The sequence below is a fragment of the Podarcis vaucheri genome (genome assembly GCF_965113315.1).
Source record: "Podarcis vaucheri genome assembly, chromosome: 18".
Classification (NCBI taxonomy): domain Eukaryota; kingdom Metazoa; phylum Chordata; class Lepidosauria; order Squamata; family Lacertidae; genus Podarcis; species Podarcis vaucheri.
The window spans coordinates 2,925,674-2,951,738 of record NC_138756.1 but is presented as its reverse complement, the minus strand read 5'-3'; the positions used below and the strand labels follow the sequence as shown (position 1 = coordinate 2,951,738).

General features: G+C 48.7%; 2 protein-coding genes across 2 annotated transcripts; one reads left to right on the top strand and one right to left on the bottom strand.

The window, feature by feature from the left end:
• Nucleotides 1-2,081: 2,081 nt before the first annotated feature.
• PLEKHJ1 (pleckstrin homology domain containing J1) lies at nt 2,082-11,105 on the bottom strand. The gene is made up of 6 exons (XM_082206797.1): nt 10,941-11,105; nt 9,056-9,123; nt 8,245-8,311; nt 5,214-5,304; nt 3,124-3,187; nt 2,082-2,650 (listed from the first exon to the last, which is right to left on the bottom strand). The coding sequence occupies exons 1-6, from the start codon at nt 11,032-11,034 to the stop codon at nt 2,585-2,587; spliced, it is 450 nt and encodes a 149-aa protein (XP_082062923.1). The 5' UTR covers nt 11,035-11,105; the 3' UTR covers nt 2,082-2,584.
• A 1,450-nt stretch (nt 11,106-12,555) lies between these two features.
• On the top strand, nt 12,556-25,117 carry SF3A2 (splicing factor 3a subunit 2). The gene is made up of 8 exons (XM_082206637.1): nt 12,556-12,755; nt 12,997-13,068; nt 14,733-14,779; nt 17,435-17,544; nt 18,832-18,881; nt 20,537-20,677; nt 22,107-22,175; nt 24,660-25,117. Exons 1-8 carry the CDS (start codon nt 12,630-12,632, stop codon nt 24,993-24,995), a joined length of 951 nt encoding a protein of 316 aa, XP_082062763.1. The 5' UTR covers nt 12,556-12,629; the 3' UTR covers nt 24,996-25,117.
• The last annotated feature ends 948 nt before the right edge of the window (nt 25,118-26,065 follow it).

Genomic DNA, 26,065 nt, shown 5'->3' with positions numbered 1-26,065 from the left:
TGAAATACTTTGTTGTCACTTGTACAACTTGTATGCATTGAGATGACACGAGCACCCGCCACTCAGCTCTCTTAGTCTTAATTCCCCTCGTTTACTGACGCACACCCACCAAACCCCAAAGTCCGTTGCCCTGTTGTGATCTTTTCATTCAGCAGCCTAACAGCCCAGGATAGAAGCTGTTCTTTACCCTGTTGGTGCGACTAATCATGCTTCTATATCTTCTGCCCGAGGGCAGGAGATCAAGAAAGTGCCAGCCAGGGTGTGAATCACCCCTGAGAATTTTCCTCACTCTCCTGAGGCAACGTTCTTCCGTGATGTCACCCAGTGGATTCACAGGACAGCCCATAATACCTTGTGCTGTATTCACCACGCTCTGTAGGCACTTCCTATCAGTTGATGTCAAACCAGCGTACCACACCGTGATGCAGTAGGAAAGGACACTTTCTATTGTGGACCCGTAGAAGGAGATCATCATGGCTATCCTATCTCCTCTCAGTCTCCTTTTCCAGCTCCTTCAACCATTCCTCATCAGGTCTGGTTTCCTGACCCTTGATTATCTTGGTCTCTCTCCTCTGCACACCTTCCAGCTGTCAACATCCTTCTTAAATTGTGGTGCCCAGAAGCGGACACTGGACTCTAGGTGTGGTCTGATCAAGGCAGATAGAACAGGACTGTGACTTCCCTTGATCTGAACATACTGGTTCATTGCAGTGATACCTCTCCCCACAATCCTCCCATCTATTCTGGCAAGTAAAATGCAACCGCAGAGTTCAAGTACACTTCTCCAGCAATTCAAGGATGGTGTGACTGGGGAGGAGACATTGCCTGGCCTCCTGCTGCCGCTGTCCCAATGCACTGGGGTAAAAATCCTCGCATGAATGCACTTTTGTATGCAGAACTGGTCCCAGCCTATTCCCACCTCTCTCACACAGAAAAGGCAAAAAGCCAACCAACAAGACAGTAGTTTCGTTTATTAGAGGGGCAAGAAAATCAGTGTGGACATAACAAAAGGGGATCTGGGCATGTCAGCAAAACAGTAACATTTCTGGTTTAATGCACAGAAGTAATAAAACTGGCCAGTTATCCAGCAGGCAATGGTGTCTTGGGGCAGGAGGAGTACAGAAGATGAATGTAAACTGATAAAGTACATTTTACATTTCTACAGGCTTTTAAAAACCTCTGAATAACTAGCCGCCTTTTGTAGCTGGTGATTTCTCTCTCCCCCCACATTCGTCCCCCAAACTCTGCCCCTTTAGACGACGACGGATTTCACAAGCTCCCATCGTCCAAAACCACTGGCCGAGGATTGCAGACTCCCTGGACTTGTTTCCTCTGCCTCTTTGCAGAAGAGGCAATCCTCTGCCTCACACACACAGCAGTGAAATTCAGCTTCTTAGGGCAGGGTTGGAGAAAGCAGCAGCCCAGCGCCCCCCGGACAGAGTTTTAAGTCTGATATCAGCCAGAGAACCACAGCTTTCAGTGAGTTTTTAAAACGCCTCAAAATTTCACAGCAGATTTTTATATATATATAAAATTACATTCAGCTGCCAGTCCCAAAAGTTGGGCAGAGGAGAGAGAGGAAAGAAGAAAGCAAGGAGGGATGGAGAACAAGGTATTTTTTTCTTTGAGGAAGGGAGATTTCTGCCACCCCAGCAAGCAAGGAACCTGCTCTGGAGTGAGCTTGGAACCATGCAGAATTTGGGCACCGAGCTTGGGAAAGTGGCAAGGGGCTCGTCTCACTTCCCTGTGTTGCCAGGCGCAGAGAGCAGCTCTGACTCGGGGTGCCAGCAAGGCACAACAAAACGGTAAAAGATGGCCGAGCACCTGAGGGAGATAGTCGTGTTGCTGCTCCAGTAGTCTGGCATTCTTCTGTCCAACGCCTTCTAGTTCAGGCTTTCCCAAATTTGGGTCCCCAGCTGTTTTTGGAACACAACTCCCATCCCTGATCACTGGTCCTAATGGGAGTTGGAGTCCAAAAAACCCGCTGGCGACAGGAGTTTGGGAAACCTTGTACTAGGTGAATGCGCATGCTTGCTTTGGGAATTAAAATGAGTGTGCTCCTGTTGAAAATGTTTCCTTACAGAGGAAGGGAAGGTGTGCAAAGCCAGAGCAGTTACTCAGTGGGGAAACTCCGCCAGGGGTGTTCTGGGTACACCGCAGATCTCAAATCTCAGCACGAAAGTTGGGAGCAAACCCGATTTGGGATGTTAATGAAAATCAAGCACGATTCCAGGAAGCCCCCGCCCCTTCCTTCTGCTCCAGGAGCACCCTTGCCAGTGTTGTTTGTGTGCACATTTACACACACGAGGAAGCACAATTCTGAGCTGAATAGCAGGTTCTCTGTGCCCTGGAAGGAGAGAAAACCGGCAACCGCTGGAGTCAAATCTCTCGTTTCAACCCCCCAAAGCTAGGAGGAAGCAGGTGGCTGGGTGGCGTCACCCTCTGGGCGGCCCGAGGGAGATCCTGCAAGTTCGTGAAAGCCACTCACTCGGTCGGCGTACAGTCCTGACCCTGGAGTCTTGGGGAGCTGCGCAAGGGTGCTGGTGGTATGGTGAGGTGCCGGCCCAGATCCAACTGCTCGGGGTTATACCTTCCGTGCGCCCAGCTGGAAGCGGGCTTCCCCCGAGATGCCGTACTGCTCCAGGGGGTCCTGTGGCGAAAGGAGAGGCTTTGAGGGCTGGGTGTCTGGAGATGCTAAATTTGAAAGGGTGGGGGGATATGAGTCCACAGCTCTGTGGCAGACCAGATACCCCGCATGCAGAAGGGGTCGGGTTCAACCCCTGGCAGGGCTGGGAATTCTCCCGCTCTCCCTGCATCTGAAACCCTGGAGGAGCCGCAGACAAGTTGGCATCATATTTCTAGGTGCTTCCCAACATTTCATCTTGGGATCCCAATGGGATCGCATCTTTTTAAAAAACTATTTGTATATACGTATCTGCCTGACTGGGTTCTATTTAGGATTAATGGGTCTTCTTGGAGTAAAGTATAACAAAATAAACACAACTTCGAACCATAGTATCACGGGATGACCCAGGGCAGAAACTGTGCATCCTCGTCCCGGCCGTTACTTCCTGCTCTCTGGGTGAGTCCCCTCACCTGCTTTCCGGCCCAGGAGCTACTCACCTTTCCTGTCATCTTCAGGATCTCGTTCCGATAGAAGACCAAGCTGCTCCTCATGAACTCGTAGCTGTTGGCAGAATGAGAATGGATCCGACAGTGAAGGGCGGAGGCAGCAGAACCAGATTTCTAGCGAACATTCACAGTGAGGGTCTTCCGCCCCAAAACAACCCCAGAGGAGCTGATCCTGTTCGCTTCTGGGATTTGCGGTTCTGGTTTTGCGGCTGATAAGCCAACAGCTTTGAGTGTTCAAAGGTGGTGGGGCTCTTTAAGGCTGTGCCTCGGGGATGGGGAGCCTCTGGCCCTCCAAACTTCTCCATGTGGCCCTTGGATGTTCTCCCCTGGCCATGCCCCTCACTGGCCCTCCTTGAGACCTTCATTTTGGACTCACCGCTGTCCATTGAGGCACAGGTCAATTCTGCGTCCAGGGTGGCTGTCTACCAGCTCCATCTGAGACCCTCCCTGCCCGCAGACTGTCTCACCAGAGTGGAACATGCCTTGGTTATCTCCCGCTCGGACTACTGCCATGCGCTCTCTGTGGGGCTACCTTAGAAGGTGACTCGGAAATGACCACTAATCCAGAATGCAGCAGCTAAACTGGTGACTGGGAGCGGCTGTCGGGACCAACACCGGTCCTGCAAGACCTATGTTGGCTCCCAGTACATTGGTGCTGATCTTTAAGGCCCTAAGTGGCCTCAGCCCAGTATACCTGCAGGAGTGTCTCCACCCCCATCGTCCAGCCCAGACACAGAGGTCTTCCTCCAAGGGCCTTCTGGCGGTTCCCTCACTGTGAGAAGTTACAGGAAACCAGGCAGAGGATTTTCAAATACTGAAAATCCAGACAGAAAATGTTTTTTTTTTGCCCAAAGTTGTTGAGACAATGTGCAAAAAAAAAAGAAGAAAAGATTTGTGGCTAATTTTAACGAAAATCGCCAAAATTGACACTGCCGACATGGGCTGCGATATGTCCGGATTTCTGCCCGAACACTGCTTCCAACTGCAGTATTCCAGATATGGCCAGGAGGTTCTGGATGTATGGCAACTCTATGTCAAGGACCTATGGGACCGCCTCTCCTGGTATGTCCCACGGAGGACCTTAAGGTCCACAAATGACAACACCTTGGAGGTTGCAAGGTGGTTAGATTGGTCTCAACTAGGCACAGGGCGTTTTCAGTACTGGCACAAGAGACTAGGGCCCTGCAGGACTTGAAATCTTTCCGCAGGGCCTGCAAGACAGAGCTGTTCCGCCTGGCCTTTGGTTTGGACTCATTCTGACCCTTATGTTTCCCTCCCCTTATGGTTTTGATCTATGGGCTACTTTTAAATTGAGGTTGCATTTTAAATTGCATTTTAACCTGTATTTTAAATTGGGTTTCTTTCTTTTTCTTTTCTTTTCTTATTATGTTTTTACTGTAATTTTACTGGTGTTAGCCGCCCTGGCCAAGGAGGGCAGGGTATAAATATAATTATTATTATTATTATTATTATTATTATTATTATTATTACTATTAAGATAAGCAACTATCTGCCTTTTAGAAGACAGCCCTATATTGGGAAGTTTTAAACGTTAGATGTCTTACTGTGTTATCATTTGTTGGAAGCTGCCCAGAGTGGCTGGGGCAACCCAGCCAGATGGGCAGGATCCATCACCGAACTCCGATCGTGCCTGGATGGAAAGGGGGGGGGGGGAGATATTCAAGCTAACCTGCACAGAGGGCAAACTTTACATGTGTAGCTCCACCCACTCTTGACTCTGTCCCCGCCCACCACCGGCATGCGGTGCTCATGGGTCTCTGCTCTTACCTGCAGCGAGGATTCAAGTAGAATAATGGAACTGTAGGGTTGAAAGGGAACCCCAGGGGTCATCCAGCCCAACCCCCTGCAATGCAGGAATCTCAGCTCAAGCAGCCGTGGCAGATAATGCCATCCAAGCTCTGCTTAAAAACCTCCAAGGAAGGGTGGTTTCCTCTGGGCGCTGCGCAGAGATCCAAGCAGCCTGCGCTCTGTCCCTTCTGGGCTGGCAGACACAGTCCCCACCCCCTTGAAAAAATGGGGAAGAAGGGGTCCCCAAACCCCGGCTGACCGGCAGGCCTCACCTCGCCCTCTGGAGAACCTCGACCCACTCCAGGCACTGCTCCTCTGTATCACATTCAAAGAAGTACTTTCTCTCGGGTTCTTCGAGGAAACCTGCAAACAGAGACCCCGAGACATCAGCCTTACGACTCACTATCTACTGACCTTTAATAAAATTATGATTGTTGGACAAGGGTTATGGCAAAGCGCAAGGGCAGTACAGCTCATGTGGGAAAACAGCTCAAACATGACCCTCCCAAGACAGAGGGAGGCAAGTCAGGATCTCTTAGCCTAATTTACCTCTCAGTGGGTTGTTGTTTTACACAGGTAATGCAAAAATTTAAAAATTGTCCAGTAGCACCTTAAGGTAAAGGGACCCCTGACCATTAGGTCCAGTCGTGGCCGACTCTGGGGTTGCGGCGCTCATCTCGCTTTACTGGCCGAGGGAGCCGGCGTACAGCTTCCAGGTCATGTGGCCAGCATGACGAAGCCGCTTCTGGCAAACCAGAGCAGCGCACGGAAATGCCGTTTACCTTCCCGCCGGAGCGGTGCCTATTTATCTACTTGCACTTTGATGTGCTTTTGAACTGCTAGGTTGGCAGAAGCAGGGACCGAGGAACGGGAGCTCACCCCGTCATTGCGGGGATTCGAACCGCCAACCTTCTAATCGGCAAGTCCTAGGCTCTGTGGTTTAACCCACAGCACCACCCACATCCTTAGAGACCAACTAAGTTTGTTCTGGGTATAAGCTTTTGTGTGCTTATACCCAGAACAAACTTAGTTGGTCTCTAAGGTGCTACTGGACAATTTTTTAATTTTTTAATTTATTTCGACTGTGTCAGACCAACACAGCTACCTATCTAAATCATAATGCAGGGTTTATTCTGCCTCTTTTATTAGGCCTTTTCAAAATGCAATACAATAAATTTACATTTATGTTAACAAGCCCTATAGAGGGACTATTACTATTCCATTTATGAAATCTCCTCTTTCAGACACACGACTCTTCTTCCCCCGTCTACAACTGGATCACTTTAGCAATAGTTATTAACTCTAGTTGTTTTAACCTCCTGGTCAGCGACTCTTGTCTCCCTGCTCTTATTCTGGTTTGCTTTTATAACGTTCGTATCTTAAAATGCTCTTTTTAAAATGCTGGTCTACGACCGCAAGAAACTGAAACCGCATTTTAAGGGTTGTTTTAACAATGATTTGGAATGGTTTTTACTGATGATTTGTTAATTATTCTAATGGTGGTTTGTAATTGTTTCACTGGTGATTTGTTAATGATTCTATTTGATTTGTGCTCTGCTTGTGATGTTCTCTTGTGTTACTGTTATTTATGGTCTGTAAGATGCTTTGCGATTCACTGGAATGAAAAGCAGCATTGAAACATATGAAATCGATTTTTCAGAGCTTGGAAGATCTTCTTGCACCGTGTCTCCTTGGGACGCAAGCTTTTGGGTTCCCTGCCTTGCCTCCCAGCCTCCTTCAAACTGCTCATTATCCACCCCTCTTGATGCCTTCAGAGTCTGAAACACTGGATTGCCCCAACCAGTCCCTTGAGACCAGTGGTTCCCAAAATGCGCAGTGCTTTTCCTGGGTGGGGAGTTCTAAGAGGGACCCTGGAGGTGCCAATGACTATCAGACTTTGAAAAGCTGGTGTCACTGGATTAAGTTGATCACTTCAGCTGCTGTGACGTACATATCCAATCCATAGCTGTCAACTTACAGATTTGAAAATAAGGGACCAGCAGCCATGGAAAATAAGGGACCAGCAGCCAAAATAAGGGATTTTCCAAGCACAGGTATGTTGAACTTCAGAGCCCCTCCGAGCCAAAGGCAGAAAGCCCAGCCAGCAGCCAAACGAAGCCTCAAACGGTGGTTCCCACAGCGCAGCAACCCGGCAAAGGGGATGCAGCAAGGAAAACCACCGTCACCTCTGCGCTGGGAAGCGCTGAGCAAAGGCAAGTCCCCAGGCAATGCGGCCGATTTGATCGGCACAAGGCATGCAAGCTCCACCTCCTAGTCGTTCTTAGACTCCTTATTGGGTGAGCAACACAGCCAAGCAACACAGCTGGAGCCTCCCTCCTCCCTGGCCGGCAGGGAGGGGGGGAGAGGAGCTGCTTCCTTGGAAACCCGGGAAATTTAAGGGACATCATCAATAAGGGACAGCAGTGGGACACAGGGCTGGGATAAGGGACTTTCCCACCAAATAAGGGACGCTTGACAGCTATGATTCCACCTAAACATTAGGAAGAACTTCCTGACAGTAAGAGCTGTTCGACAGTGGAATTTGCTGCCAAGGAGTGTGGTGGAGTCTCCTACTTTGGAGATCTTTAAGCAGAGGCTTCACAACCATATGTCAGGAGTGCTCTGATGGTGTTTCCTGCTTGGCAGGGGGTTGGACTTGATGGCCCTTGTGGTCTCTTCCAACTCTATGATTCTATGATCCAATCCCTTTTGAAAGCTATCTTCAAAGAAAAACAAGTCTTGCTTTTTGCTGCCTGATTCAGAGAGGCATACATTCTTCATAATATCTGAATTTCTCGCTAAGGCTCTACAAATCCGTGCTAATAAACCTAAAAGGGGTAGAGGGTAAAGGTGAAGGGGCAGAAATGTCAGTCTCTTATTCTTATTATTCCCATTACCATTTTCATGTATCTAATGGGATGTCTGCTAAAACACAATAAACTGACTTGGCTATCTTAAAACCGGCAGTCACCGCCCTGGCCCACAGCAGCAAATTCCAAATTGCCTTGCGAAGAATTTCTTTTGGCTGTCCTGAAATCTAGTGCCAAGTACACTTGGCCGAGTGACCCTCTCTGAATACTGTGGGTGGAAAGGGGGTAGTTGTGAGCTGGGAGTGTGTTCCGTCTCCTCCAAAAATGGGTACAGGCATCTCAGAGAGCAATTTAGAAAAATGTTAGATTTGTTCTGATTAGTGACCGATGAATACCAATAAAAAAGAGAAAACAGAAAGAAAAAGCTCCCAGAAAAGTAAACCCCATTCCCCCCCCCCCCCCCGTCTGTCTCCTCAATACCCCAAAGACTCACTAATGGAAAATATTTTGCCTTCTTCTTGGCTGATACTGCAGTGTTCCAACAGCAAAGCACCGATAGGCTGGGGAGAGAGAAAGAGACAAACACAGAGATTAATTAATCACGTTCCACATTAGCTCAAGCTTTTAAAAGTAACTACGTTGTGCATATTCCCAACCCTGCTTTTAATTGAAAGTTGCACAAGGATTTTTCTTTCTTAAAAAAGAAAGAAAAATAAATGAAGAGGGCTTAATAAATTCTCAGATAAACCCTTGTAAAAAGCCCTTCTTTTGTCTTGTCTTCAAGTAAGTTCTACTCAAGAGGAGACTCAATGAAATTAATGGACCCCCCTTCCGGGGGTCCTATCTGTGCATTTCAGTGGTTTTACTCAGAGGGCGGCCAGCGTTGGAGACAACCCCTTTATATATTTTTCTAGATTTTTCTACATAGTCAAATGGTAAATGAATTTTATTAAATAAGTAAAACGAATAAGTAGACATATAAAAACACAGTTGTTTAGCGAGAGTTTGGGGAACATCTAGATATTGCTGGACCCCCTCCTAAAAAAAATCCTATTCTGGTTGCTCTCCAAGAACAGGACTAGATCCAGGAGCCAGACTCTTCTAACAAGATCAAGCTCTTTATTAGAATAATAATAAGAGTTTATTTTAGGCACTGCCTTCTCATCATGCTCCTACCACCCGCCGCAACTTGCCAGAGGACCTCATCACCTGAGGACTGGTAACCTGAGCAGGCTTCGCATCATTATTATATCTGGCAAAGTTGCTAGTGGGTAATTTCCCCTGCAAGTAGTGAGCAAAAATACCTCGGCCTCGTCTGTTCGGAAGTAGAAGAGAAAGTTGACGACCAGTTTCACCAAACGCTTCTTCAAGGCTGCGGAGAAAGACGAGATGGAGGGAGTTAGTTGAGAGCTCGTGGACACATACCGTATTTTTCGTTCTATAAAACGCACTTTCCACCTCCTAAAAAGTAAGGGGAAATGTGTGTGCATCTTATGGAGTGAATGCAGGCTTCGCGGGCTATCCCAGAAGCCAGAACAGCAAGGGGGATTTCTGTGCAGCGCTCCCTCTCGCTGTTATAGCTTCCGGCTTAGCTGCGTGAAGCTTCCGCAGGGCAGCGGGGAGCCTTCATCCTGCTGTCCTGCAGAGGCTTCGCATGGCTATCCCCGGCTTTTGCAGAAAAGCCCCCAAGAGCCGCACTCCCTTTAAAGAGTGCATGGCTCTTGCGGGCGCATAGCTGTCAACTTACAGATTTGAAAATAAGGGATCAGCAGCCAAAATAAGGGTATGTTCAGCTTCTGAGCCCCTCCGAGCCAAAGGCAGAAAGCCCAGCCAGCAGCCAAACGAAGCCTCAAGCGGTGGTTCCCACAGCGCAGCAACCCGGCAAAGGGGATGCAGCCAGGGAAACCACCGTCACCTCTCCACTGGGAAGCGCTGAGCAAAGGCGAGTCCCCAGGCAACGCGGCCGATTTGATTGGCACAAGGCATGCAAGCTCCACCCCCCAGTCGTTCTCAGACTCCTTATTGGGTGAGCAACGCAGCCAAGCAACCCAGTTGGAGCCTCCCTCCTCCCTGGCCGGCAGGGAGGGAGGGAGAGGAGCTGCTTCCTTTGAAACCCGGGAAATTTAAGGGACATCATCAATAAGGGACAGCAGCGGGACACGGCGCTGGGATAAGGGACTTTCCCGCCAAATAAGGGACGGTTGACAGCTATGTGCGGGAGGTGGGGGGAAAGCCAGGAGGCTTGCTTTCGCTGAAGCCAGGAGGGCAAGAGGGATCGGTGCGCACCCTGCAAAGCCTCCTGAGCGAAGGAGGCTTCTTATTTCTTGTTTTCCTCCCCTAAAAACTAGGTGTGTCTTATGGTCGGGTGCGTCTTATAGAGAGAAAAATACACCATTTTTGTAGCTCTGCGATTCTTGCATTGTGGAGGGTTAGACTAGATGACTCTTGGCGCCCTTTCCAACTCTACAGTTCTAGGATGTCCAAGTTTGGGAGAGCGAAGATGAGCTCCTGCGACCTCAAGGCAGATGTTCCCACAACTGGTGACTTTTACTAATTCAGCCCTCCGCCAAGGGTCATCTAGCCCAACCACCCACAAGGCAGGAATCTGAGTGGATGCATCCAGGACAGGACATCGCAATACAGTGGTACCTCGGGTTACATACGCTTCAGGTTACAGACTCCGCTAACCTAGAAATAGTGCTTCAGGTTAAGAACTTTGCTTCAGAATGAGAACAGAAATTGTGCTCTGGCGGTGCGGCGGTAGCAGGAGGCCCCATCAGCTAAAGTGGTGCTTCAGGTTAAGAACAGCTTCAGGTTAAGAACGGACCTCCAGAATGAATTAAGTACGTAACCTGAGGTACCACTGTACGCTGCTGACAGTAAGAGCAGATCACACTAGGGAAGAACCGTAGAGTTAGAACGGTAGAGGCATAGAACGGTAGAGTTAGAAGGGGCCATGAGGGTCATCCAGATCAACCCCCTGGAACAGTAAAGGGGCTAGTCCTCAGTGAGGACGAGGTTGGGAGTTCTGCTACCACCCCAACCCAATGAACTCTGATGACGCCACGGGAGCCGCCGCCCCTTCCTCCTCCCCGACCCCCTGGCAGGCGTGACGTCACCCAACCCGCCTGGTGACGTCACGCCGCGGCGTTCTCCTCTCGTGACGTCACTCATTTCCCCCCTCCTCACCGCTTCCCTTCTTCGGGGCGCGCATGAGGACCTCGGCCGCCTTCTCGGCTGGCTGCCGGGAGAGAGACAGCAGCTCCCGCTCGTTGTACCGCATCGCCGCCGCCGCCGCCGCCGCCTCCTCCCCGCCCTTCTGGCCCTCTCGGCTCTATGGCTCGCGCGCCTCCCACTTCCGCTCTACTTCCGCCCTGGCCTTCGGGAGGAGCCGGAAGTGCTTCCTTCCTTCCGCGCAGTCGCAGTCGCGGTTTCTTCCCCGTTGGCTTCCGGCCTGCCGCCCCCCGACATAGCTTCCGGGTGACGGCGGAGGGCTGACCCGGAAGTGTATTCCTTGTGGCGCGGCGGGCCGGATCCGTTTGGCTTCCGAAGGAGGAAGGAGGGAAGAGCGAAGGCCGAGGAGGAGGAGGAGGAAGAGGAGGAGGAGGAAGAAGAGGAGGAGGAGGAAGAGGCAGGTAGGGGGGGGGAGGGACGCCCCCCAATATTGGCAGAACTGTCAGCTTTTCCCTTTTCCTGCGAGGAATCCTATTGGGAATAAGGGAATTTCCCTTACAAAAAGGGAAACGTGGGCAGCCTTGAATCGTGGCTAATGAGGGTTTCCAGCTCAAGACCTTCCAGCGTTTCTCCGGTGAAAATAGGGACGCCCCATCCCATCTTCATCATAAAATTATTATGGTTATATTTTAATAATAATAATAATAATAATAATAATAATATTTTAAAAAATACCCCACCTATCTGAATGGGTTGCCCCAGCCATTCTGAGAGACTTCCAACATAGATAAAAACAAAACATTTTTAATACTTCGCTATGCAGAGCTGCCTCCCGATGTCTTCTAACGGTTGTCTAGTGACTTATCTCCTTGGCTCAAAGGTCACATAGCTCCAGACCCGCCAACATTTCTCCGATGGAAATAGGGACGTCCTAAGCCGGGAAAGCGGGACATTCCAGGATCAGAAACCAGAAACCAGAACAGCTTCTGTAAATCCAGAGCTGTCCATGCAAAATAGGGACCCTTAGAGGGTCTGTGTGTCCCCATTTCATCGAGTCTACTCAGACCCAGAGTCTGCGACCCAGAATCTGTACAGTGCTTTATTTTTCAGTCATGAGGACTAGAAATTTTTAAAAGCAAGGAAGAGAGAGACTTTTATACAGATGTTAGTTCTACCTGGAGTCGAAACCATTGAAGCGAATGGATACGAGTAACAGGCCCATTCATTCCCATGGCTGTCCTTGGCCGGGGGGGGGGGCGGTCTTAAAGCAGAGATTGGGTGTCCCATCTATCAGGGATTCTTAAGCTCCCGCATTGCAAGTGGGGTTGGACCAGATGACGCCCTAAGGGGACCATTTTGACTCCACATACGATTCTGTGGCCTAACCCAGATGGCCAGAGTTAAGAAACGATCACAGGAGTGAGAAGACAGTTTGAGGAGAAGAAAGTTTTCATGCAAGGTGGCTGCTTTTCACTCTGGCAGGGGACTGGGCTTCAAGCTGGTAGTGAGCAGCAAAGTGGCCGTCTCACTTCCCCCTGACCTGGTGCTCACCCTCAGACCTACAAAACGAACCCTGGATTGCCATGAATTGAAAGCAGCCCTCCTGGGAGCTAATAACTTGCATTCTCTCTCTATCTTTGCCACCCTCCCCCTACAAACCAGCTTTTTCTCCAGGATCTGTTTTGAAGCTCTGGATCATCCACGATGGATTTCCAGCACCGTCCCGGAGGGAAGACGGGGAGCGGAGGCGTCGCTTCCGCCTCAGAGAGCAACAGGGATCGCCGGGAGCGGCTGAGGCAGCTGGCCTTGGAAACGATTGACATCAACAAGGTGGGATTACTCGTCCGTAAAACAGGAAGGTCCACCTGCCAACAAGAGGAGTGCTTTGCGTGTGGGAAGGCGAGGGGTGCCTGTGCGGGCTCACAAGGACCTGCTAATTGATATATTAATGGGGTTAACATTAATGGAGTGCATTTAAATGCAGAGATAAATGTTTGGAATGTGCACTTGCCGTGTATGGGTGTAGCTTCGAGTTCTCCCTGCTTACCGTCATTTTTTCCCTTTCCTCCAGGATCCCTACTTTATGAAAAACCACTTGGGCTCTTATGAATGCAAGCTTTGTCTTACGTTGCACAACAACGAGGTGAGCGTTCCCTGCCCCCCACTTTTTCTGTTCTCTTTTACGCCTGCACTTCCATCGTTGCCCCAAGAGCAACTGGAGGGCTTTCCTGCTTGGCAGGGGGTTGGACTCGATGGCCCTTGTGGTCTCTTCCAACTCTATGATTCTATGATTCTATGATATCTTGCTGCTACCCGACGTAAAGGAGCTAGGTAGACCCAGAGGCCTGACTGACTCTGTGTAAGGTAAAGGGACCCCTGACCATTAGGTCCAGTCGTGACCGACTCTGGGGTTGCAGCACTCATCTCGCTTTATTGGCCGAGGGAGCCAGCGTACAGCTTCCGGGTCATGTGGCCAGCAGGACTCAGCCGCTTCTGGCGAACCAGAGCAGTGCACAGAAACGCCGGAGCGGTACCTGTTTATCTACTTGCACTTTGATGTGCTTTCGAACTGCTAGGTGGGCAGGAGCAGGGACCGAGCAATGGGAGCTCACTCCGTCACGGGGATTCGAACTGCCGACCTTCTGATCGGCAAGTCCTAGGCTCTGTGGTTTAACCCACAGCGCCACCCGCGTCCCAACTGTGTAAGGCAGCTTCCTGCATTTCTGTTTAGATCAGCCATACATTCAAGGTCATGAGGACTGGAATCTTACGAGAGAGAGAGATTGAGGGACAAACCAAAGCTCATTGGCAGAGATCTGTTTTGCACACAGAAGATCCCGGTTCAATCTTCAACATCAGTAGAGCTAGGGAAAGACTCCTGTCAGAGCGGCTGCCCGTCATTGTAGACTCGGGTTTCCCAAGACCCACGGTCAGGCATGATGGGAACTGGAGTCCAAAAACAGCTGGATACCCAAGTTTGGGAAGCTCTGCTGTAGAGCTTGACCCAGTCTGTAAGGCAGCTTCCTCCATTCCTAAAATGCGACGGTGTCAGGCCTGTTAGACACCTTAATTTTCCTATTTTACATTTTTAGTCTTCGGGTGGCTTCTATCCTTAATCTTAGTGCTGTCAGCCATGTTTGTATGGAACCATGAGGTCTGGTGCCTTGTTTTGCTTTTAAGAAGGGCTCTGTAGCTCCATGGTGGAGCATCCAAGGGTCCCAGGTTCTGACCCCAGCGCCTTGAGGTGGGGCTGGGAAAAAGTCCCTGCCAGAAACAGAGAGCCACGGACAGTCAGTGTAGTCAGCAACAAGACAGTCGGTAGAGCGTGAGCCCCTTAATCTCAGTGAAGAAGAAGAAGAAGAGTTTGGATTTGATATCCCGCCTTTCACTCCCCTTCAGGAGTCTCAAAGCGGCTCACATTCTCCTTTCCCTTCCTCCCCCCAACAAACACTCTGTGAGGTGAGTGGGGCTGAGAGACTTCACAGAAGTGTGACTGGCCCAAGGTCACCCAGCAGCTGCATGTGGAGGAGCGGGGAAGCGAACCCGGTTCCCCAGATTACGAGACTACCGCTCTTAACCACTACACCACACTGTGTTGTGGGTTTGAGCTCCATGTCGGTCAAAAGATTCCTGCATTGCAGGGGGTTGGAATGGATGACCCCCGTGGTCTCTTCCATCTCTGCAGTGCTATTATTCTATGACTCACTAGCAATTGGAGGCTCCATGTTGGCTGATGTAGTCAATCCTGAGCCCAAGACTTTGGCCCCCTGTTCCTCATTAATCTGTTTCTGCCTTTCCTTCCTGCAGGGAAGTTACCTGGCACACACTCAGGGAAAGAAGCATCAGACCAATTTGTAAGTTGCTAACTCTGCTCATCTTTGTCTTCTTTACACTTACTTTTATTTAAATCTTCCCCTTCCCTGATATGGGAAGCAGAATTTCCTTACCCCCCGCCAGAGACGGAAGAACGCCTCCTGCTTAGCATTCTGCTTAAGCATTCTCACCCATTCTTAGACCAGGGATGGGGAGCCTGTGGCCTTGCAGATCCTGCTGGAAGAATGCCTCAGTTTATAAGAGGCATTCCCTCTCTTCTTCTTAACCAGTCATGGGGAAACCAGAGGTTACACTCCAGCCCCCAGCAGTCAGCACAGGCCAATGGGATTTGGAGTCCGGCATTATCTTGGGGCCTGCAGATGTTTCCCAAACACTGGCATAGATTTATTCTATAGGGCTTCTGTGTCCATGGAGGGAGGGGGAATGTTCATTGCTCAAGTCGGCTTTTAAAGATAGCTGGAAGCAGCTGCAATGGTTTGAAAACCAGGCATTGGCTTGGCTACTGTGAGAACAGAGTGCTGGGTTGAATGGGCCCCAGTTGGCCAAGACAGATAAACTATGGGACTCCTTGTTGCAGGAGCCAGTTTGGAAGGCTTTAAAAGAGAACGGGACTAATTCATGGAGGAGTGGGCTGTCAATGGCTACTAGCCACAAGAGCCATGCTCAGCCTTCACAGTGAGGCGCAAGAGCGCTTCTGAATCACAGTTACTGGAAGTCACAGGACTGGCGAGTGCTTTTGTGCTAGAATTCTGTTTGCGGGTTTCCCAGTGGCCTGATCCACCAGTGCTCTCCTTAAATACTCTTCTGGCATTCTTCACTTGCTGTCACTGTGAGGTAAGGGACGTCCTGAGAAGCTGGAAATGCTCCTTGCTTGAAATGTGACAAGGAAGGCCATGTCCCTCTTCTGGCAGACATGCAGCCTTTGGGGCAGCTGAGGAAGGTATCCTTTAGACAGCCCTCCTCCACACAATCACAAGCTTTCCTCCCCTGGCAGTTCAGAGAAGGAGCCTGCCTTCTCTAAAAAGACAAGTGTGTTTTTGTTTCTTTGGTATACACAGTCAGGGGAAAAAGAAAGTACAGCCTCTTTGAATTCTCTGGTTCTACATATCAAGGCGTAATAACAATCATCTGCTCCTTAAGGTAAAGGTCAAGGGACACCTGACTGTTAGGTCCAGTCGTGGCCGACTCTAGGGTTGCGGCGCTCATCTCGCTTTATTGGCCAAGGGAGCCGGCGTACAGCTTCTGGGTCATGTGGCCAGCAGAACTAAGCTGCTTCTGGCGAACCAGAGCAGTGCATGGAAACGCCGTTTACCTTCCCGCTGGAGCAGTACCTATTTACAGTGGTGCCCCGCAAGACGAATGCCTCGCAAGACGGAAAACTCGCTGGACGAAAGAGTTTTCCGTTTTGGAGGTGCTTCACAAAACGAATTTCCTATGGGCTTGCTTCGCAAGACGACAATGTCTTGCGAGTTCCTGCTGGTTTTTTCCCTTCCCCCCCTTTTTTCTAAGCCGCTAATCCGCTTATCAGCTGATTCGATCAGCAGGTAAGCCGCTAAAAGCCGCTAATAACGCTAATCCGTCAATGGGCTTGCTTCGCAAGATGAAAAAACCGCTAGACGAAGAGAATCGCAGAACGGATTCTTTTCGTCTTGCGAGGCACCACTGTATCTACTTGCACTTTGTGCTTTCGAACTGCTAGGTTGGCAGGAGCAGGGACTGAGCAACAGGAGCTCACTCTGTCGCAGGGATTCGAACCGCCAACCTTCTGATCGCTAGGCTCTGTGGTTTAACCCACAGCGCCACCCGCGTACCTCCTTAGCAGGTCTTAAAATAAGGTAAATACAACCTCAGATGAACAACAGCACATCACATATTACACCATGTCATTTATTTAAGAGAAATAAACCCAAAATGGAGAAGCCATGTGTGAAAAACTAAGTTCACTCTTACGGCTTCTATGGGAATTTAGAGGCTAAGTTGCTGACAGGGGCTGCTAATGAAATGCCCTTGTTTAATTGATCACCAGCCAGTGCTCCCACCTCAATAAAAGCTGAAGTTCTGGCAGTTTGATGATCTGGAGCATTCAGGTGTGTTATGACACAAGGCCAAGGAAGAAAGATATCAGCAATGCTCTTAGAGAAGCAGTTGCTGCCGCCTATGAAACTGGGATGGGCTATAAGGCCATCTGCGACCAATTTAAAACCCATCCTTCTACAGTGAGAAAGATTACTCAAAAGTGGGAAACATTCAAGACAGCTGCCAGTCTTCCCAGGAGTGGACGTCCCAGCAAATTCACCCCAAGGTCAGACCGTGCGATGCTCAGAGGAATTGCAAGAAACCCAAGAGTTTCATCTCAGGCTACACAGGCCTCGGTTGGCATGTTAAATGTTAAAAGTTCATGGCAGAACAAGTGTGGTTTGTTTGGAAGGGTTGCCAAGAGGAAAGCCTCTTTTTTCCAAAAAGAACATAGCAGCACGGCTGAGCTTTGCAAAGTTGCCTTAAGACTTCTGGAACAAAAGTCGACTGGAGGAGGTTAGTGTGTCTGGCAGAAAAATAATTAAGCAAGTGTTAACGGTAGAGAGCTTCCTACAAAAACATCCTGCACCCTCTTTCCCCCCCTGGAGTTATTTAAAAGCTGTTTTCCCTCTCCCCCACTCCTCTTTCTCGTTTTTAAGAGCTCGTCGAGCTGCCAAGGAAGCCAAAGAGGCCCCCGCGCAACCCGCCCCTGAGAAGGTCAAAGTCGAGGTGAAGAAGTTTGTGAAAATCGGCCGGCCGGGTTACAAAGGTAGCGTCCCGCTCTCTCCTTGGGGCTCCGTTTTCCTCCCCTGCCAGATAAGGCTAACAGTGTCTACTAGCCAGAGTGGCGAGGCAGCAATGTTTCTGGGTACCAGCTGCTGGGAGCGGCAGGAGGGGGAGAGGGCTTCTGTGTTCGAATCCTGATCGTGTGTTTCCCAGAAGAGGCATCGGGCTGGCCTCTGTGAGGACAGGATTCTGGGCAGGATGTGATAAATCTGTTGTATCTGTCGTGATAAATTGGGGCGTGGGGGCTGTGTTTGTGTGTGAACACACTTTAATGGCATTTCTGCCACCCGGCAGTCCTGATTCTGCAGCCAGGTTCAGTTACACAAACACTGTTCCTCTGCGTGTTTTTCTTTGCTATCATCCAAAACTGATTTGAAGTCCATATTAGTTACATAATTTTGGGCCTGACGATATATTATAAATTGTGATGTGTGCGAGTGTGTTTGTTATGCAAAAATCACAACGTGGGGGAAACTGTGAAGCCAGCCAATGCCTCTATATAGCTCCATCCTTATATCAGACATTGTGATGTATCAGTATAGCACAATGTTTAGCTAGTGATATATCACAAATGTTAAAAGTTAGATCCCTCGCAGCCCTAGTTGGTGCTAACTTTAAAAATCCTAAACGGCCTCGGCCCATTATCCCTGAAGAAGCGTCTCCACCCCCACTGTGGTCCAGCGCTGAGGGCCTTCTGGCGGTTCCCTCCCTGCAAGAAGTGAGATTACAGGGAACCAGGCAGAGGGCCTTCTCGGTAGTGGCACCTGCCCTGTGGAACGCCTTCCCGTTCGATGTCAAGGAGATAAACAACTGTGGCTTTTAGGAGATACCTGGAGGCAGCCTGGTATCGTTTGCTGTTTTTAATTATGTTTTTAGATATGCTGTAACCCCCCAGTCAGATGGGCAGGGTAATAATAATAATAATAATAATAATAATAATAATAATAATAATAATAATAATATTATTATTATTATTATTATTATTATTATTACTACTACTATTATTATTATTATTATTATTATCATTACTCATTCTGAGTAATGGGGACAGGCGAGGATCCTCAAGAAAGTCTGACCTCTCAGGTTCGAGCAAGCAGTACAGTGCACTTTCCGAAGCGCACTCATAAGGTCTAGAAACTTCACTGTCCATTTTTAAGGCAGAAGCTGGGTGCGCTCCTTTCAGGAACACACAGCCCCAAAGCCAATGTGCCCTGTGCCTCTTTACAAAGCCATACTAACCTCCACCTTGCCTGCTTTTTTTGTCCTTCAGTGACCAAACAGAGGGATCCAGAGATGGGTCAGCAGAGCCTCCTCTTCCAGGTATTTTCATCTACCTGTTACCTCGCAGTGACTTTGATGTCGCCAGGGCAAAACCATCCTCTGTTGCCAACGTGACTTAGGACAGCTTATTAATCCTGAAATATGTTTGCCCACCCCACTTCCCCTCCTCCCTCCTTGTCCCTGACCCTGGGAATAGCCAGTGTAGTGTTGTGTAGTGGCTAGAGCCGTGGTTCGCAAAGTGGGTGGGGCTGCCCCCAGGTGGTTGTGGTGGGATTACCTGGGAGCTCGCTAAGGGGCGAAGGTGCTGCTGGAGGTGTAAATTACTATCAGACTTTGGAAAACTGGTATCGCTGGATCAAGTGGATCAATTTTGTTGAATTAACCTAAGTAGTTTTAATTGGATTTTTGAACAAACGGGCAATTAATGGTTACTGCTTTGAATTATTTCGCCTTATTATCTTTCATAGTGGGTTTTGCAAACCACTATTCTGAATAATTGGGACGCGGGTGGCGCTGTGGGTTAAACCACAGAGCTTAAGGCTTGCCGATTGGAAGGTCAGCGGTTCGAATCCCCATGATTGGGTGAGCTCCCATTGCTCGGTCCCAGCTCCTGCCAACCTAGCAGTTTGAAAGCACCTCAAAGTGCAAGTAGATGAATAGGTACCGCTCCGGCGGGAAGGTAAACGGTGTTTCCATGCGCTGCTCTGGTTCGCCAGAAGCGGCTTAGTCCTGCTGGCCACATGACCCGGAAGCTGTACGCCGGCTCCCTCAGCCAGTAAAACGAGATGAACGCTGCAACCCCAGTGTCGTCCGTGACTGGACCTAATGGTCAGGGGTCCCTTTACCTTTACCTTTATTCTGAATAATGTTCTTTATATGGTGGGGATGAGTTGATGGATCCAAGGGGACAGTGCCCCCCCCAAAGAAAATTTGTGAATCACTGGGTTAGAGTGTCAATCTTAAGACCAGGGGAGACACCAGGGTTCAATTCCCCACACAAGCAAGAAGCCTACTGGGCAACCTTGTGGGGGAGGACCACCTGCCAGGATTGCTGTAGGGATTAAATGAGGAAAACACTCTAGTATTGTTTATTCCATTTATTCCATTCATATGCAGGCCTTTATCAAAAGATCTCAGGACGGTGTACAACCTTGGAAACACATTGCGAAATATAAATAATAAAAACATAATTAAAACCTAGATAAAAAGCATAGTGACAGAAATCCTAATAACAAAATAGTCATCACAAAACACATTTACAGGCTATGAATTATTTGATGGCCACAGGCCTGGGTAAAGAGGAATATTTTTGCTTGGCGTCTAAAGGCATGTAATGATGGCACCAGGTGGGCCTCTCTGGGGAGAGCATGCCACAAAAGGGGAGCCACCACAGAAAAGGCCCCGTTCTTGTGTTGCCACATTTCAGCCCTCATGAGGAGGAGGCACAGGAAGAAGGGCCCCAGACGATGATTGCAGGGTCCGGCTGGTTCATATGGGGAGACGCAGTCCCCTGTATGTATAGGTGTGTGAGTGTATTTATGTGCAAAGATAAAGGTTTGGGGAGCCACCACAGAAAAGGCCATGAGCCTTTTGGAGAAAAAGGTGGGATACGAGCACCGTCTGTCGATAAATGCATGTTCCTTGTTAACGTGGGGAGCAATTCCTAAATCCAGCAAACAAATTTAATGGTGCAGATCGATTACCCGGAGATCGCCGAGAGCATCATGCCCAGACATCGTTTTATGTCCGCATATGAGCAGAGGATTGAACCCCCCGACCGGCGCTGGCAGTATCTGCTGATGGCAGCAGAGCCCTACGAGACCATCGCTTTCAAGGTGAGCGGTGCTTCCACTGTCCTCTTTGTATTTTTCGCTCCATAAGACACACCTTTTCCCTCCTAAAAAGTAAGGGGAAATGTCTGTGCGTCTTATGGAGCGAATGTGTGGTCAATCCCTGGCTCCCTTTCCGGCCCCTTGCCCAGGACTCCATTGTTGAATGTTCTGCAGACGGAGGTTGTTTGTTTCCCCAGTGACATGTGACTCGCTGATTAGATGATCTGTCTGGAAACTGTAGAAACTGCTCCCTCTCCTTTCCTAAAAAAGCTGCAGAACAGTGAGTTGAACCGCATAAAAACAGGATTTTTTCCCTTTGCCAAAGAAGCTGCACAACTGTGAGCTAATCCCAAAAAACCAGGGCTTTCCCCCTTTCCCCCTCTAAAAACTAGGCACGTCTTATGATCAGGTGTGTCTTATGGAGCGAAAAATACGGTATTTAAAAAAATTAAAAGTGGGGAAGACCTGGGTGCGAGAAACAAAATTTGGTTGGGGATTTCAAAAGTGGAACTGGGTTTTTTATTCCGAGACTTGTGTGGAACCAGAGAGGGGCTGCTTCGCCCTGGGTGGAAGAAGCTTATACCTGACACGGAAGAAGCATTTAGTACATGACAGTTTCCGACATCCTGAAAGCCCCCCAAGCCGCAAACGTGCGAGTTTGGGCTGTTTGGCCGAGGGTGAGAGCCGAAACGAGGTTCTAAGAGGCGAGATGGGAAACCCCGGGGGACTTTTTCTAGCTTGGCAGTTGATTTATGTACGGTTGGTTAGAGCGTGGTGCTGATAAGGCCAAGGTTGCAGGTTCGATCCCCGTACGGGACAGCGACATATTCCTGCATTGCAGGTGGGTGGACTAGAGAATTCTCTTTTTTAAAATAATAATAATAATAATTTATTAGTTTTTTTAACATACCATTTTCAACAGTAATTAAACATACTTTTACATCTTATACAGCTTTTTTTACTTCCATCAATCACATCTGAAAATTTTCCAATCTATTCACATAATATACATTTTTTACTTTCACTTTTACATTTAAATCTCATAACTAATATATATATTCTTTCTCTAGTTGGCAATGTTTCATATATTTCCCCTTGCAAAACTTCTTGTAGTCCTACTAGCATAATTTGTTGATTACAGTTGCTTTCAAATCGTTCGTATATTTCTTCCAATCTTCTGTAAATCTCTGGTCGCGCAGGTTTCGAAATCTTCCTGTCATTTTATCTAATTCTGCGGACTAGAAAATTCTCAGGGTCCCTTCGAACTCTACAATGGCGTGAATCTAACTTCTACAGTTAAAATGGCTGATTAAATCAGATGTCCAAAACAAGTTTTAAAAACCTACCAGCGTGCAGATAGCGTTATATTCTGCTGTTCTATGCGCTTTGGCTAAGCGATAGACATTCTTACTAACGCTTTCCCTCTGCTCAGGTGCCAAGCAGGGAGATTGACAAAGCCGAGGGCAAGTTCTGGACCCACTGGAACCGGGAAACGAAGCAGGTAAGAAGGGTCTGGGGGGTGGAGGGGAGCAGGGCTGGGAGGGTCTGGAGCCACCGTCCTCAGCATCCTAACCTGGGCATCCGAACAGCGCTGCTTCGACTCTTCAGGATTTCGGATTTGCGGGAGAGAGAACCTTCCCTGCCTTCCCTGGAGATGCAATAATCTGTAAACAGACCCCTGTGCTGCAATACAGTGGTACCTCGGGTTAAGTACTTAATTCCTTCCGGAGGCCCGTTCTTAACCTGAAACTGTTCTTAACCTGAAGCACCACTTTAGCTAATGGGGCCTCCCGCTGCCACTGCGCCGCCGGAGCACGATTTCTGTTGTCATCTTGAAGCAAAGTTCTTAACCCGAGGTACTATTTCTGGGTTAGCGGAGTCTGTACCCTGAAGCGTATGTAACCTGAAGCGTATGTAACCCGAGGTACCACTGTATAGACAAGCTGAACAAAATAACACAATACGATGGCCAATAGCAATGGCACTAAACACTATTAATAGGCTAATACAGATGATCAGAAATTGCAACCAAAGTCTCTAAATCTTCTTCACCAGTTGCGGTAGAATAATTCAAAAGTTTGATATATGCATAATCTGTCACCAAATATCGCCGGAAGAGAGTTTCCGGATAACCAATCTGTTTCGTTCAGCCAATCTTTATCAATTCTTCATCAGCCAGACTTGTAAGAATTAACGTGAGAAGAATGCAGTTCAATTTCTTAACAAGCTGAAATTACAATATACATGCGATAAAACCTGCGCCTGTAAAAAATAGAATGCATAATATATACAACTAAGATACATACCCGATCTTACATGTAAACATAAACACTGTAGAAAATATAGAATCATAGAATAGAATCATAGAATCATAGAGTTGGGAGAGACCACAAGGGCCATCGAGTCCAACCCCCTGCCAAGCAGGAAACACCATCAGAGCACTCCTGACATATGGTTGTCAAGCCTCTGCTTAAAGACCTCCAAAGTAGGAGACTCCACCACACTCCTTGGCAGCAAATTCCACTGTCAAACAGCTCTTACTGTCAGGAAGTTCTTCCTAATGTTTAGGTGGAATCTTCTTTCTTGTAGTTTGGATCCATTGCTCCGTGTCCGCTTCTCTGGAGCAGCAGAAAACAACCTTTCTCCCTCCTCTATGTGACATCCTTTTATATATTTGAACATGGCTATCATATCACCCCTTAACCTCCTCTTCTCCAGGCTAAACATGCCCAGCTCCCTTAGCCTTTCCTCATAAGGCATCGTTTCCAGGCTCTGGATCATATGATACTGTAGTCACTGATGCTGGTAACAAATTGTAAAGAACATAATATAGTTAGCCACCGGTGAAACTAATATACTGTAAGGGAATTTAAAGACACAGCACAAAATTAACAGCAAGAATGCCTGACAACGAGATGAAAACAATACCCCACCCAAGTCAGTGGATCATGGCAGATAATGCAATTAAATAAAACAATGAAAATCTAACTCAGAATTCAATCCCCCCAGATGAACATCTACATGTTCAACTCTGTTCATCTGGGGGGATTGAATTGATAAAGATTGGCTGATGAAGCACTGAACGAAACAGGTTGGTTATCCGGAAACTCTGTTCCGGCAATATTTGGTGACAGATTATGTATGTATCAAACTTTTGAATTATTCTACCGCGGCTGGTGAAGAAGATTTAGAGACTTTGGTTGCAATTTCTGATCGTTTGAAACTCGAAAAATTAGAATATCGTGGGAAAGTTCATTTATTTCAGTAATTCAACTTAAAAGGTGAAACTAATATATGAGATAGACTCATGACATGCAACGCGAGATATGTCAAGCCTTTATTTGTTATCATTGTGATGATCATGGCGTACAGCTGATGAAAACCCCAAATTAACAGTCTCAGAAAATTAGAATATTAAATGAAATCAGCAAAACAAGGACTGCAAATAGAGCAGTATTGGACCTCTGAGAAGCAGAAGCATGCATATGTACTCAGTACTTGGTTTGGGCCCCTTTTGCATCAATTACTGCCTCAATGCGGTGTGGCGTGGATGCCATCTGCCTGTGGCACTGCTGAGGTGTTATGGAAGACCAGGATGCTTCAATAGCAGCCTTCAGCTCTTCTGCATTATTCTTTTCCACAATATTCTAATTTTCCGAGTTTCACCTGTATAAATAGTGTTTAGTGCCATTGTTATTGGCCATCCTGCTGTGTTATTTTGCTTCCCTGGAGGTGGAGCCTGGGACCTCTTTGAACGTCCATCTGCTGGTACCCAGTGGCTCCTATATTCGTGGCGGAGAGGCTGCTGTCTCAGGCTTCTGATCTCAGTTGCTGGAAACCACGGGAGGGGGAGTTGCTCCTGCGTTCGAATTCTGCTCGTGGGCTTTGCAGAAGAGGCATCTGATTGGCCAGAACAGGATTCTGGACTAAGCCAGGCTCTCCTACTCTTGATGGTAACTCTCTCTCTTCCTCTCTCCTCTCCCAGTTCTTCCTGCAGTTCCATTTCAAGATGGAGAAGCCCCCAGCCCCGCAGAGCATCCCTGCCGGGCCGACCACCGTCAAGAGACCCCCGCCGCCCCCGCTCATGAACGGCCTGCCCCCCCGCCCCCCGCTCCCGGACTCCCTCCCCCCGCCTCCCCCCGGAGGGATGGCCATGCCCCCCATGCCGCCCCCCACGGGGCCCGTCCCCATGCCCCCGGGCCCACCGCAGCTCCCGCCAGCTCCCGGCGTCCCTCCCCCCGCCCCCCTGCCCCCCATGCTGAGACCCCCGCTTCCCACAGAAGGGCCCGGCAGCATCCCCCCACCGCCCCCCACCAGCTGAAAAAGCCGTTTGGGGGTTTTGTCGCGGCGGACTTCCTTCGTCTCCCGGCGCCTGCTTCCGACTTCTGTTTTTCTCGCTCTCCCCACCCCCTTTTTAGAATAAACACACACACTGGTTTGGAATCCTGTATCTTCATTTACAACAAGTTCCTCCATTTCTGGAATTGCCTTTTGTTGCGTCTAAGAAATCAAATGCTGGCTTCTAAACTTCTTTAGCAAAGGGCGGTCGTTTTGTAAGGAGAGTCTCAAATTAATCCAGCAGGGGTTTTTTTTTAGGGTGTGGGTGTGTTTAGAACAGTTCCTAGATCGGGCCACGCAGGAGACAAATCAGTAAAATAATGAAAGGTCATTGGGCAAGCCCCAGAGTCCTTGACCCATGGTGGGGGGGCTACCTGTTGTGTAATTTTATATATCTCTGCCATGTATTCCCTTTCCCTTTATTTGTGTTTTTAAGTATTGTGCCTGTTCGCCATAGGGACGGTCCTCTTCTGCACTTTTAGAATAAAGATTTTAGTTGGATACAACATGCACACACACTGCGAAACCTGGGGAATTGGGAGTGAACTGGGACAGCTCACTTGGCGGAGCATAAGACTCGGTTGTAGGTTCAAATCCCACATCCGGCAAAGGATTCCTTCCTTGCAGGGATTTGGACAACCCTCACGGTCCCTTCCAACCTTACAATTCTATACCTTAGAAGGTTTGGGGATCCCAGCCTAGGAGTTCGGGGACCTGGTTTCCTCAGGGTTTGAATTAGAACCATCCGGACTTTTGCTTTGGGTTCCTGGTAAAATCTGGTACATTACGCAGCACGGCATGATAATTAAATTTAGGAGTCATCGTGGCATCGTCCATTAGGTGGATGGCAGCTAATGGATTAAGGTTGAATCCCAATGAGAAAGAAGTGCTGTTTCTGGGGGACAAGGGGTGGGTGGGTTTGGGGGACTCCCTGGTCCTGAAAGTGGTAAATGCCTGGAAGGACCAGGTGCACAGCTCGGGGGTCATTTTGGACTCACCACTGTCCATGGAGGTGCAGGTCAGTTCTGCATCCAGGGCAGCTGCCTACCAGCT

Coding starts and splice junctions, on each gene's coding strand:
- PLEKHJ1 (XM_082206797.1), bottom strand. CDS start 11,034: ATGCGGTACAACGAGCGGGAGCTGCTGTCTCTCTCCCGGCAGCCAGCC. Junction 5,305..8,244: donor AGGCAAAATATTTTCCATTA/GTGAGTCTTTGG, acceptor CTCTGTTTGCAG/GTTTCCTCGAAGAACCCGAG. Junction 2,651..3,123: donor TCCTGAAGATGACAGGAAAG/GTGAGTAGCTCC, acceptor CTTTCGCCACAG/GACCCCCTGGAGCAGTACGG.
- SF3A2 (XM_082206637.1), top strand. CDS start 12,630: ATGGATTTCCAGCACCGTCCCGGAGGGAAGACGGGGAGCGGAGGCGTC. Junction 14,780..17,434: donor AAGAAGCATCAGACCAATTT/GTAAGTTGCTAA, acceptor CTCGTTTTTAAG/AGCTCGTCGAGCTGCCAAGG. Junction 17,545..18,831: donor CGGCCGGCCGGGTTACAAAG/GTAGCGTCCCGC, acceptor TTTGTCCTTCAG/TGACCAAACAGAGGGATCCA.